The sequence below is a fragment of the Dreissena polymorpha genome, chromosome 13, assembly GCF_020536995.1.
Source record: "Dreissena polymorpha isolate Duluth1 chromosome 13, UMN_Dpol_1.0, whole genome shotgun sequence".
Lineage (NCBI taxonomy): Eukaryota > Metazoa > Mollusca > Bivalvia > Myida > Dreissenidae > Dreissena > Dreissena polymorpha.
This window is the reverse complement of record NC_068367.1, coordinates 50,513,673-50,528,034: the sequence shown is the minus strand read 5'-3', so window position 1 is coordinate 50,528,034 and position 14,362 is coordinate 50,513,673. Positions and strand designations below refer to the sequence as shown.

The window sequence follows — 14,362 nt, the reverse complement described above, 5'->3', positions numbered from 1 at the left end:
GTGTCTTTTTAGATACATCTGTTTAAAACAGATCATATGATAAAAACGCACTTATGAAATAAAAGACTAACTTACGCTTAAAAAAGACGCACATCAAAATAGAAAAACGCACTCATGTGAGAAAAAACCCACATCTGTAAACCTTAAAACACACTTCTTAGATAAAAGACGCACTTCCTAAATAAACGACACACTTTTTAGATAAAAAACACACATTTTGCTCACATCTACACTCAAAAGCGCACTTACAGATGAAGAAAACACACACAAAATGCACTTCCTAAATAAAAGACGCACTTCTTAGATAAAAAACACACATTTTGCTTACATCTACACTCAAAAGCACACTTACAGATGAAGAAAACACACAAAAAACGCACTTTTTCACTAAAATAACGCATTTGAAAAGAAAAAACGCACAAAAAGCGCACTTAAATGCACTTTTGAACACTGAAAACGCACATATTAACAAAAAACACACAATTAACGCACTTTTAAGTGCGCTAAATGTGTGTTTTGGAAAAAAGTGTGTTTTTATTTGACAAGGGTTTGGGTTCATTTAATTTTGTTGAAATAAAATTTAGTGGATTTGCAAACTCTGGCATACCTTTTATGCCCCCGGTAGGGTTGCATATAGCAGTTGAACTGTCCGTCAGTATGTCAGTGTGTCAGTATGTCAGTTAGTCTGTCCGTCCGTCCGAAAAAAACTTTAACATTGGCCATAACTTTTTCACTATTGAAGATAGCAAGGTGATATTTGGCATGCATGTGTATCTAATGGAGCTGCACATTTTGAGTGGTGAAAGGTTAAGGTCAAGGTCATCCTTCAAGGTCAAATGTCAAATACTGTGAAACCATTTATTTTCGACAGCACAAAATTTCGTCATTTTTATAAAAATGACGATTTCGTCAGCACTTAAATTTGCCGATTTCTGATTTTTAATTTTAAAAAAATGCGTCAGTCAATATCCGATTTGTGTGTAATACATATTCGCGATCAATCGCAGTTGCGAAAAAACGTGGTACGAATGCGGGAACACACTTGAGAATCACTGCAGGAGGTGGGGCCTGTTTGTCACATGCCAATTAACTAGTCTTTTGTTATCAAGGGACAGTAATGGACCCTCTTAATGTATGCCATTCACACATTCATTGTTATGATTAGCGGACAAGTGGGATCCAATAACCGTTAACGAGTGTTTGTAACAACGAAGCCAATTGCCAATTAGTCTCATTCTATTATTATAATATAGTAATAATATAATAGTTGGTATGATTTTTATTAAAATGCTGTCAATACCGTTTTAAAGCTGTTTGTGTTATACGAAAGAGGTTCCAGATTGTTAAGTGTTTTTTTTTCAAATAAAATGCTTTTTTATTCTGATATCAACATTAAAATTATAAACTCTATGTGTGTGTATGTTCTTAAAAAATAAAACTACCGGTATATAAATCAATAATGTCAATAATTTAAAAATAAATAAATTGATACATATAAAATAGTAATAAGTGTGGTTAAACTCAAACAATCAAGCAACAAACAGCAATTAAAATATTCTTTATTAATTTGTGATAAATACGCATGTTGATCACACATCGTCATCTTTTCATTTGGTTTATTGTCTTTCATCTGCATTCGCTGCGTGATGGCTAATATGCAACACCCCTGAAAAACACAATGCACCTAATGGGTAATAAAGTTATAAACAATTAGCGCTAATTCATTACCATTCTACATAAACGAAGTCAACGTATTCGATACAGCTGTACTGCACACGCGTTTTAAAGAAGTGTAACGTGTCAGTTAAGTTCCTTATGTAATCTACATCCCTTTGTGTCAAAATCGGATTAATCTTGATTACGAAACAGCAGTGAATGTGTGCATGGATATTGATGGAATTTAATGCCTCATGTCTACGGTATAGTTTTAAAATATTGTTCAACTTAGTGTTTTTGTTCAAACATAGAGCATGATTGTTCGTTAGGATCTTACATTCGCCGATCGGTCGACTGACGAAATTTATGAAAATTAATGCCTGACGATTAATAATGGTTTCACAGTATATGGCGTCTGTCCGTCCGAAAACTTTAACATTGGCTATAACTTTTTTAATATTGAAGATAGCAACTTGATATTTGGCATGCATGTGTATCTCGTGAAGCTGCACATTTTGAGTGGTGGAAGTTCAAGGTCAAGGTCATCCTTCAAGGTCAAAGGTAAAAAAAAATATTTCAAAGCGGCGTTCTCATGAAGCTGCACATTTTGAGTGGTGGAAGTTCAAGGTCAAGGTCATCCTTCAAAGTCAAGGGCATCCTTCAAGGTCAAAGGTAAAAAAAAACAACATCAAAGCGGCGTTTTCATGAAGCTGCACATTTTGAGTGGTGGAAGTTCAAGGTCAAGGTCATCCTTCAAGGTCAAGGTCATTTTTCAAGGTCAGAGGTCAAATTTTTTTTTATTCAAAGCGGCGTTATCATGAAGCTGCATATTTTGAGTGGTTGAAGTTCAAGGTCAAGGTCATCCTTCAAGGTCAAGGTCATCCTTCAAGGTCAAAGGTTAAAAAAAAAAATAATTTCAAAGCGGCGCTCTCATAAAGCTGCACATTTTGAGTGGTGAAAGTTCAAGGTCAAGGTCATCCTTCAAGGTCAAAGGTAACAAAAAAAAAATCAAAGATCAAAGCGGCGCAATTAGGGGGCATTGTGTTTCTGACAAGCACATCTCTTGTTTACTATAAATTCATTTACTTATATTAAACTAATGTCTGTCAAGTTATCAAGACTTGGGATATTATATTTAACTATTCTTTTTGATTTCTTTCAGGTCCATCTATGTAGACAAGAAGTAATCTCCTGTTGACACAATCTCCTCATGTTGAAGCAGCAGACATCAATTTGATCAGGGTCCATCATGAGCTTGCATTGCCAGTCCTGGGCCATATTGGCCTTGATTGCAGCCCTCTGTCTGACACAGAGCACTGCTCAAGAAAAAGATAGTAAGTGTTGAGTGGACAAAGACTTACCTAACCCCCTCCTTGCAGGGAGAGGGTATAGTACAGTCAGTCTTGGTAAAAAATCTGCATTTAATGTTACTGGTGTGTGGATTCCTCTAATTTTCTTAAGTGGAGCAAACTTCCTCCACATTTCTCAAGTTGAGCAAACTTCCTCCACATTTCTCAAGTTGAGCAAACTTCCTCTTCATTTCTCAAGCGATGAAAACTTCATTAAACATTCTAGACTTGAGCAAATTTCATCCACATTTCTCAAGTATTAAATTTAATCTTAAAATATATGTAAGTTTTTATTGCCCCACCATTTAGTGATGCCAAGAGGCATATTGCGATGTCCTATCTGATCGTTATTCCGTCTAGCCGTCTGGGGTTAAACCAAAATGACTTGTTTTGATGTGTTTTGTCTTACAACAATACAGTGGCTGCAAAGATTTGATACTTGTATGGATGTGATTACTGACACTCAACACACCCACATTCCCTGACCTCATTATGACCTTGACATTGACCTACTTTTGAAAAAATCAGAAGGTCTGAACACTTGGTTAACCTAAAATGATGCATTTTAAGACATCAATACCGCAAAGCTGTGGTACTTTCAAGGATGAATGGATTAGGCCATAAAAAAAAATAGGTCCGTTTGGGGTCACCTTGGGAAAAAAAAACAGGGTCGGTAGGTAGGGATTTTTTTTCTTTTTTCTTTCGGGTACTAGAAGAAGGCTACTAAAGCTTATTATAAGAAATACATGTATTTATATATATATATATATATATATATATATGCTTTGTTTGCTTGATATTACATCTTATATGAACGAAAATGAACAAAAAAATGGCGACCCCAATAAAAAGTTGAGGGTTGGCGCCAATTCGGGAGACACGGTCGGGAGACCTGAAACAGACCTTTTTTTGGGGGGGCCGTATCTATAAACACTATAAACAAATTGGCATCACCCATACCTTATTTTGACCTACTTTTGGACTCAGACTAATTCAAAGGTCTAGATTATTTTGACCTACTTTTGGACTCAGACAAATTCAAAGGTCTAGATTCTTGGTTAATGCGAAATAACATGTTTTGTTAAATGTCAATAATGCCTTATACAAAGCTCCAGATAAGGGTCGTATTTTCGTAATTACGAATTATTTTCAAGTCCGTTACGTATTTATTTTAAAATCTTGTCGTACCATTAAGAATTACAAAATCAAGTTACGAATATTATTTTTACATCGGTTCGTTTCGATTTTGATTGAGTTCTTTTCGCGTATTAAAGATCTTTGCGGTGCTTATATAGAATGGTTATCGGGTTTGTTTAACAATGCGCAGTTTTTCCAATAAAAGCGGCGTATGCAGTCTATCTATTAAAAAACAATGGCGGCGCCCAGAGAGCGTCCTAAAAAACTGCAAAGCGTCCAAAAACACGCTTTTAACATATTGTACGCAAAGTGAGCCGAAGTTAAATGTTTAGAAAGACATTATAGAAAAGATCTTATACGATGTTGTATGTTCAGTTGCCGACACAGTCGGAAAAGCTAAACAAAAACGCGACACGACGTGTCCAAACTTAAACACAAAAAAAACATTGAACGAGTGGAAGGGACAATTCCCGTGGCTATTCGTTGAAAAGATTGAAGGACAGACCCGTTTTAATTGTAAAATATGTAAAAATTCATCTAAGGCATGCAATCTAAGCACAGTTTGGGCATATGAAGGTATTTGAAAAATAAAATTGTATAATACTGAAAAGACACTGTTGAACTCGTATAAATAAAGTTGCTAGTATGTTTATTTTGATTTTTTTTGCATGAAAATAACCATTATTATTTATTTTTAGGTCATTAAGAAAAAATAAGAATTATTTTCCAAAACTTAGTAGTAACGTTAAAAATAAAATTTCAGAGTTAAGAATTCTTTTTGAAAATCTGGTAGTAATTTAAGAATTTCACAAAACCTTATCTGGAGCTCTGCATAAGCAAAGCTTAATTTACTGTACACCTTCATAGATGATGTCTTTGAACTCAATCAAAAGCCAATGGTTGATAGGGGCTGTTATTGTAACAAATATAATGAAACTCTTCTTTTCCATAAGCCCAGAGGTGTTATAATAGGTATGATATGATGTTTAACCAGGTTTTCCGAAGGAAAAAACTGGTTATTAGATTGGCGAATGCGGGCGGGCTGGCTGGCTGGCGGGCTGGCTGGCTGGCGGGCTGGCTGGCTGGCTGGCGGGCTGGCGGGCTGGCGGAATAAGCTTGTCCGGGCCATAACTATGTCGTTCATTGTCAGATTTTAAAATCATTTGGCACATTTGTTCACCATCATTAGACAGTGTGTCGCGCGAAATAATTACGTCGATATCTCCAAGGTCAAGGTCACACTTTGAGTTCAAAGGTCAAAAATGGCCATAAATGAGCTTGTCCGAGCCATAACTATGTCGTTCATCGTCAGATTTTAAAATCATTTGGCACATTTGTTCACCATCATTGGACGGTGTGTCGCGCGAAATAATTACGTCGATATCTCCAAGGTCAAGGTCACACTTTGAGTTCAAAGGTCAAAAATGGCCATAAATGAGCTTGTCCTGGCCATAACTATGTCATTCATTGTGAGATTTTAAAATCATTTGGCACATTTGTTCACCATCATGGGACAGTGTGTCCCACGAAAGAATCACGTCAATATCTCCAATGTCAAGGTCGCCACGACTAAAAATAGATTAAAAAAAAAAAAACTTACAAAGGGGGTTAATTTTTTTTGGTCATTTCAAAAGTTCAGTTTGAGTTTCTCCCTTTATCAGATTTTTTTTTCACAATGAAAACCTGGCTTTGTGACAATTTTGTCCCTTGTTTTGTAATGTTGTAATGTTGCCAATTAAAAGAACAACAGCAAATAGCATCAATAATATTGAGATTCTGTGATTCTTCACAGTTTTCAACACGTGTTGAATTCCTTTTAACTTCAAGTCAGTGTACATGTAGATTTTTTTGTAGTGCTTGATAACCCTATCATCTAAGCATGCAAAACCAATTACTGAGTGATAAAAGTGTCTTGTTGGAAAATATGGGTGGTCTCAAGGCATAGTCACGTGGTGATGAAATCTGAGAGAAGCAAAGAATTTCTTGGTTATTGATTTGTTAAGTTCCTTCTTTAAATACTTGGCAAATGAAACAGTTAAAATTGTTAGGATGCTTTGGTATCTTGCAAATGAATTGCTCAAAATCTGATGTGGACATTTGGAACAATTATTTACAATTTGGATAATTGCATTAACCCATTTATACCTAGTGTCTAGAAAAAGGCTTCGGCAAACAGCGTAGACCCAGATGAGACGCCGCTAGGGCTGCAACAATATACCGGTATATCGGTATATATTGCAATACGCAATCCGCATATTGTATTGCGATATGATTTTCATCATACCGGTACGAAAATTTTCAAAAATTCATTCACATTTCGTCCAGAAAAGCCATCCGAAATAATGATAAAAAGGTAAACAAAACAAAGCAGTGTAAATTATTTTTTACGTAAAAAAAGCATTCTAAAAAGTGTATTATACGGAGTAGCGTTGTTACATGGGAGCATTCATTCGATGCTTTTGAACAGATTATCGTTGAATTAATTGCGCACAGCTGTAAATGTTTCGTTCGATTCTGATTTGAGCATTATTTGAAATCCGAATTTCGGAAACACGCTTCCAAATTTGAATGCTAACGCGACAATAAAAAATTATAGCGTCAAATAAAAAGTGCTTTATCCTTTGTCTCAATAAAAAGCGCGCGAAAATTATACAGACATGTAGAACGTCGCATGGAAAGTGTGGGTGTATTTTGTGTTGTATAAAAACGGGAACATCACGTCAGCTGAATTACGCGTGTTCAGTGGGAAAAACGCCCCGGTTGGACGTTATTTCATCACATCTTTAAATAGTAACAATTGCAAAAATGTATTTGATACTTAAGAAAATTTGCAAATGTTTGTGTTTCTTATTATTCTTGAGCACATTTATAGTAAATATTTACCAGAATTTGCTTTAAAATTGGAATTTATGGGATTATTGGGTAATTGGCAAGTTATAATTTTGGTACAAGTTAGCAATATATTGCGATATATTGCAATACGGGTTTTTGAACTGACAATATATTGCAATACGGTTTTTGGCGTATTGTTGCAGCACTAGACGCCGCTATATGCGGCGTCTCATCGGGGTATGCACTGTTTGCTTAAAGGAATTTCTGTAAGAAATATTCTAAAAATAGAAATAAATATACTAGACGTCCCTAATTTTGAAAATAATTTGATCCAATTTAGAAGGATGGGAGAGTCCACTAGGCATAAATGGGTTAATACAGATGAAGAAATGCATCAAAAGTTAGTGAAGATTAAGTGGATTTGTAGTTCCTGATTTTGAGTGTGAAACTGTTGAATCAGCTGAACATTTGGATTCCCATGTAAGATAAAGAGTTTCATTCAGGTAATGGTAGACATAATGCATATCTCTATGATTACCATGTAAATTGTTTATGTTTTTTAAGTGAACTACTTCAACATTTTTAAAGCCATTGAATTGAAACTTTGAAAAAAATTATAGTATTAAGTCTTTATTTGTTCACCCTTTACCTTGTTAGATAGGTTTTATCACGCATTTGTAGTCCCTTAGAAAGTTATATTTAATTTAAGACCTTTTTTACTAGATTCAAGTTTTTAAGGTTTCAACTCCAAACCTTAGATACTGACGAGCACCAAACAGCATAAAACCCGAACACTACAGACTGCCAGTGTCTCACAGGCTGTTCTGGTTTTTATAATGCTGGTTGCAAAAGCCATTTTACTTTGCTTCTTATGGGGGAAAGGGTTAAAAAAAACTTTGTATGTATAGTCTTTTAGTAACTACTGAGTTATGTGCATTTGTACTTAACAATAGGATTAGCTGCTTTGTCTGTGACAAAAATGGTGCGGTGGTATAATCCACATTTGGGAAAACATCTCTAGCTTCCTTTGCTGAAACTTGAAGAAAACATATCCGTGTTTGGGGAAATCTGGGCTTAATACACATGCATAAAGAGTCTTCCCAGAATATCTTACTGTATAGTGTCTGCAGAAATCATGGACCACACTTTCAGCTTTTATGGAATCTTTTGTTTGAAGAAGATCTATTCTAAACACAATTTCAATCTGGCTAATCTGTGACTACACTTTATGCACATGTGTAAAACCTGGCTTTCCCATAGCAGCTCATACGTGTATGCATCATGAGTTGAATATTCACCAGGTATTCTACACCCCTCCTACAAGTATCTCATGCTGGGTACATCTCATAAATCAAAGTGTGCTTCTAGCTCCTCAGAAGTGTTGCATGACTTTGATGATTTGAATCATACCTACTTCAATGGTTTAATATCTCATAAAGGCTTCCTTTTCATGTATTTATTTGTTATGAGTAGTAAAATGTTATTTATAGAATACCTGTGCCAGTTTTCTGCAAATGTTTCCATTTGTTTGCTCCTGATCTGGTAAATTTGTAGCTTTGCAAATGATGAATTTTCCAGATAATGTAATAGTCGTATTTTAGATGATGTAACTTTTATCTGGTTGATAAGTCCCTGTTGCATGTGTTCTGTTTATAGTTAGGTGAAAAATATGTGTTTTATGCACTTTTGCTCGTACACTTTTAATGCCAAGGCAATCTGTTACTCATCATTTTGATGGCATATTTGGATCACAAGTATCTGGCGAAATTTGAGCAGCGTTTTGAGCAAAGTAGGTTTAAGCCATGAGTGTAAAATGTTATCCCATATAAGACATTGCAGTCCACACTTTCTGCTTTGTATAAAATTTTCTGTTGAAAGGAAGTTATTTTAGCAAAAATCCAGTTTAGGCGAAAAGTATCATCTCTGATAAGCCTGTACAGACATCGATAGGTCTTAACTCACTCATCCGTTTCTCATGTTGTAGGGGCCCCAGAATGGAAGGAGGATTCGGACCCCTACATAAACAAGCCCTCAGTACGGGCTCTGGAAGGTTACGAAGTCAAGATGTCATGTCCAGTCAAGGGCCGCCCCAAACCGGATGTGGTCTGGTACAAAGACAACCAGCCATTCTTCCCACGAGCTGCTCATGTAAGTAGCAGAGATTACAATAGCCTCATTGTGGGAAAACATGGCTTATTACATGTGCCTATAGTGTTGTCCTAGATAAGCACAGTCTAATCAGTGAGGACACTTCCGGCTTTAACTTGTTTGAAGAAGCTATAAAACCAAAATCCAGTCTTAGTGGAAAGTGTCATCCCTTATTAGCCTGTACTGACTCCTATTCTGAGATATCACATTACATATGCATTAAGCCTTGTTTTCTTAAAAGAGGGATCATTTATACACAAAAGACTTAACCCTTTCCCACTTAGATACGTATTTTGACACATTTGTGGTCCATTAAAAAGTTGAATTTAATTAAAGACCTTTCTTGCTAGATTCACGTTTTTAAGGCTTCATTTCCAACCTTAGATACTGATGAGCAGCAAACAGCATAAAACCTAAAAAGTCTGCGAGTTACTCGCAGGCTGTTCTGGTTTTATGCTGGTTACAAAATTCATTTTCACTTTTCTTCTGAGATAGAGAGCCAGCTGTACCATCATTCCCTGTGTAGTATGGAACATATCTCTGTTGAGGAGTGGGGCCCCCTCCATGGTTGTAATTATAATGATGTATGCCTGTATCCCATCAGTCTGTGCAGGGGGTACCTGTTCATGATGCTGCCTTTTGTCTGGCAAAAAATATTGTGGAATCGCTACCTTGAGTTGTATGATAAAGTAAATTCTTGGACTCAGAGCCGGTTTATTTACCTTGGAATTTTCGAAGATATCACATCTTCTTCATCAGCTGATCACTGGTTCACTGTTGTCAGTCACATGACCGGTGAAGGGTCACGTGATAAGAGGAGACTGTCATACACCCGGAAGATGAAGAAGATGTGATATCTTAAAATTCCAAGGTAAATGAACCCGCTCTGAGTCTAAGAATTTACTCAATCATGCATCAACCAGAGCAGAGAAACCTACATGAACGTGCCTTGAGTTGTTTTTTTACTCAAGAACCAGCTAGCAGCCTCATTCAGAAAATGTATTATTTAAGGTTTGTTAACCCTTTCCCACTCAGAAGCTCACTGAAAACGGCTATGTGCAAACAGCATAAAAACCAGAACAGCCTTCGAGTAACTCGCAGTTTGTTCAGGTTTTATGCTGTTTGCTGCTCATCAGTATCTAAGAGTTTGAAATGAAGCCTTAAAAACTTGAATCTAGTAAGAAAAGCCTAAATAAAATATAACTCTAAGGGACTACAAATGCGCCAAAAGTGGTAAAGGGTTAAAGGTGTTTCAAGTATTTACATGAAATTATATAAAAATTTGATTAAGTATATTGTCACCATTAGTCCTGTTTGTGACATGGCTCTTGTTTGGATGTTACAGATTCGCCTCAAGGGCAATAACCTGAAGTTCGAGAACTCTACTGTGTCTGACTCTGGAAACTACACCTGTGTGGCTCAAAATACGCTCGGGAAAATAGAGTTCACGTACATTGTAGAAATTGATAGTGAGTAAAAGAGTTATTATGAATAGACTGATTAGATTTTGAGAATGGTTCGAACTACAACCTTGCTTTTGTTTAACCTATTAATTTTTACTAAGCAAAAAATCACTGAATTTTGCTGTGTATAAAATAGTTAAACATCATACTGACTGATATGCATGTGTTAAAACTTTGCACGCTATTTTTTATTAGCCCGGCGTTTTCGGAGATAACCCGAGTTATTGTCATAGCCAGCTTGTCGTGTCGTCCGCCGTCCGCCAGCATCGTGCTAAAACCTTGACATTTTACTCTCAAATCAAAGTGCTTCCACCTTCAACTTTGAAACTTCATATGTAGATGCAACTTGATGAGTTCTACATGCCACATCAATTTTTGGGTCACTAGGTCAAAGGTCAAGGTCACTGTGACCTAAAAAAAAAATAATTCTGACAAGCTTTCATTTATTCAAAACTGCACCCGGAGCCGAGCGTTGGCACCCGTTATGCGGTGCTCTTGTTTGATTGACTTTTAATATGGTTGTCAAACATAATTATTCACAAACCAGATTCGGAGAATAGCAAGATGTACACAAAAAATTACCTTCTTAAGAATAAGGCTAAATGTAAAAAAATATTGTTTTAACCTTCTTTTAGCAATCTTCATAAGAGATTGGTAAGTAAGGAGGTAAGTTAAAATCGTGGACTGAAACTGTTGCTTTCAAACTTAAATTTTAATACATCACCTGTTGCTTTCACCTTTAAATTCGTATTGTAATTTATAAAATACCTATTGCTTTCAACCTGAATATCTTTCTTCAATTAAAACAGGTTGCTTTCATCCTGAAAATGGTATTAAAAAAAACAAACTGTTGCTTTCATCCTTATAATCTTGTTTGAATAAAAACAACTACAACCTGTTGCTATGTCCTAAAAGGCTTATTTCAAATCAGCATCTGTTGGTTTCTCACTTTGGGACAGTGTCCTAGTGTTTTAGATGTGATATGTTATTTTCTAATACTTACATTTTTATGCCCCGGATCAAATGATCGGGGGGTATATTGTTTTTGGCCTGTCTGTCATTGTATGTGTCTGTCTGTCATTGTATTTGTCTGACTGTCAGTGTATGTGTGTGTCTGTCCCAAAACTTTAACCTTGGTCATAACTTTTGCAATATTGATGATAGCATCTTGATATTTGGCATGCATGTGTATCTCAATCATGAAGCTGCACATTTTGAGTGGTGAAAGGTCAAGGTCATCCTTCAAGGTCAAATGTCAAATATATTGCTTTAAAGCGGCGCAGTAGAGGGCTTTCTGTTTCACAAACACAGCTCTTGTTCTGTTCTATAATATCTTCAGATTATTGAAAGCATGCACATATTGAATTGTAATAGTTAATTGTATATATTTTCTGTGATATAAGACAAAAAATGAATATTGAAGTTCGGCCGGGTTATTATTTTTACTCAAATAAACAAATTGCAAATGAACTGAACATAATCCTGTTTTGCAACTAAAAAAAATAATCTAACAAAACAATTTTTCAGACTCTAAAGATGTCCTTTTCTAAGCCTTCTTTATTTATCCCCCCCCCCCCCCCCCCCAACTCTGCTGAAATCCTATGCACTATAATTATACCCATGTAATGGCACCAGGCGGCTGTTGTCACAGTGTCAGTGACCCTGGATCAGTGATGATATGAGTCGCGTTCTGAGAAAACTGGGCATAATGCATGTGTGTAAAGTGTCGTCCCAGACTAGCCTCTGCAGTTCGCACAGGCTAATCAGCGACGACACTTTCCGCTTTTATGACATTTTTTCGTTTAAAATAAGTCTCTTCTTAGCAAAAATCCAATTTAGACTGAAAGTGTCGTCCCTGATTAGCCTGTGCGGACTGCACAGGCGTCCGCACAGGCTAATCTGGGACAACACTTTACGCACATGCATTATGCCCAGTTTTCTCAGAACGCGACTCATATATACACAAATGCAGTGGCAATAGGGCAGGAAGCAATTAATTGGTCAGCTGATAGAAAATATTACATATAAAGATTGGATTTTGTATGGTGTTTTCTTCCTTTCAGAAGCAAAGTGAAAAAGGCTATTTTAATTTTAATAATAATAAAAAAAATAAGTAAGAAAGGTCTTAAATTAAGTGTAAGTCTAAGGGAAAACAAATGCGTAAAAACATGCATCTTAGTGGTAATGGGTTAATACCCTTCATTAAATAACCCTAGTCATTCCTACAAGGTCTCTGACCCTTCATGCTGAGAAGCAAAGTGAAAATTGCTATATGCATCTAGGATAAAATACTAGGTTTTATGCTGTTTGCTGCTCATAAGTATTCTTAGGGTTAGAAACGAAACCTTTTTAACTTCAATATGGTCAGATTGGTCTTAAATTGAATTTGATTTTCTACGTGACTACAAACACATTGAAGTACATATCTGAGCAGAAAAGAGTTAAAAATGTTTTTGGTGTTTAACAGAGAAAGTGTGGCCGTTGGAAGTGGAGGTGTCGTCCAACATCACGGTGGTCGAGGGAGAAAGTGCCAGCTTCTACTGCAGAGTCCTCAATGATAAAAACGCCAAGATTCAGTGGCTGCGCTTTGAGAGAACTGGAGGCCCGAACCCCCCTCCACCCAGAGTAAGACGATTGCTTGGTATCATCTGAAAGCATATCCGCCGTACATGGGCCATGCTGGGCCAAAAACTAGGTCACGGGGTCACTAAGTGCGTTTTAAACATTCAGCATGGTGTTCGCTCTCTAATTCAAGTAGTTTTCATCCAATCTTCACCAAACTTGGTCACAAGTTTTATCTAAATGATCTCTTGGCCAAGTTCAAAATAATGTGGGCCATGCCAGGCAAAAAACTAGGTCACCGGGATGTATATCTCAAAAACATTTACACAGTTACAGTTGGGGGGTTATCCGTGTCGTGTGGACACATTTCTTGTTTCTACATATATTTTGTATTCAAGGTCAATATACTCAGTGGTCAACATTTACTTTCAACAAGCTTGTCAGGTAGGCATTGTTTCCATGCATCAACCTTGAAATTGTTGAATCAAGCAAAAATGCCTATAACGAGTGCCGTGGCCTAGTGTACATCTCGCGACTGTGAGGTTCTGAGTTCAATCCAAGTTACTGAAGGGTTCTTCAGATATCTCTCTAAGATACTTACAGTACTGGTTCTACCCAGGAAAGAGACATGAGACCGTATCAGTAAGCCTTATGCTTTGGATGCAATATTGCTGAAATAAATAGATTTAAACTAAATGGGCCCATATATATATATATATATAAAGGTCCTTAGGCAAAATTTTAGCTATAAAGTAAGACTCCTATGCTGTTACTTATTAAGAACAATCCAGAAATTGTTTTCAACAAAAATTAGCAATAGTAATGATTTTGCAAATCCGGTTTTAAAAGAATAGAAAGAATTATAAATAAAATCATATTGACCACATTTGGCCAAGCTTGCCTATTCAATACCAATTTTTAAAAGGGTACATTAAACTCATATGAGCCTCACTGTGGAAAAACAGGAGCTACACTTTCTGTCTAAATTGGATTTTTGTCATCTCTTATTTGACTATGAGGACTGCACAGGCTAATCTGGGCTGACACTACGCACATGGATCGTGCAGAGTTTTCTCGCAGTGCAGCTCATATTTAGGAGCCCATCAGACATTGTATTGCTGCAAATACTTTAATGCTCCTGCTAGTCCAAAACCATGTTTTCACTTCCTTACAGAACATAGCCAGTGCAGATTAGAGTCCCGAGATGTTAGTTAG

The 14,362-nt window shown here is 36.4% G+C and overlaps 1 protein-coding gene across 5 annotated transcripts in view; it reads left to right on the top strand.

Moving 5' to 3' along the window:
* Positions 1–14,362, top strand: part of LOC127855323 (fibroblast growth factor receptor 3-like) — an 81,507-nt gene that overhangs the window by 55,430 nt on the left and 11,715 nt on the right. For 4 of the 5 annotated variants that reach the window (XM_052390798.1, XM_052390800.1, XM_052390801.1 and 1 more), the window contains exons 2-5: positions 2,819–2,990; positions 8,959–9,122; positions 10,468–10,591; positions 13,053–13,210. In XM_052390798.1, coding sequence (XP_052246758.1) covers positions 2,906–2,990; positions 8,959–9,122; positions 10,468–10,591; positions 13,053–13,210 — 531 coding nt within the window. In that variant the 5' untranslated portion in view covers positions 2,819–2,905. The remainder of the gene's footprint in view (positions 1–2,818; positions 2,991–8,958; positions 9,123–10,467; positions 10,592–13,052; positions 13,211–14,362) is intronic. The other variant, XM_052390802.1, reaches the window with a different exon arrangement.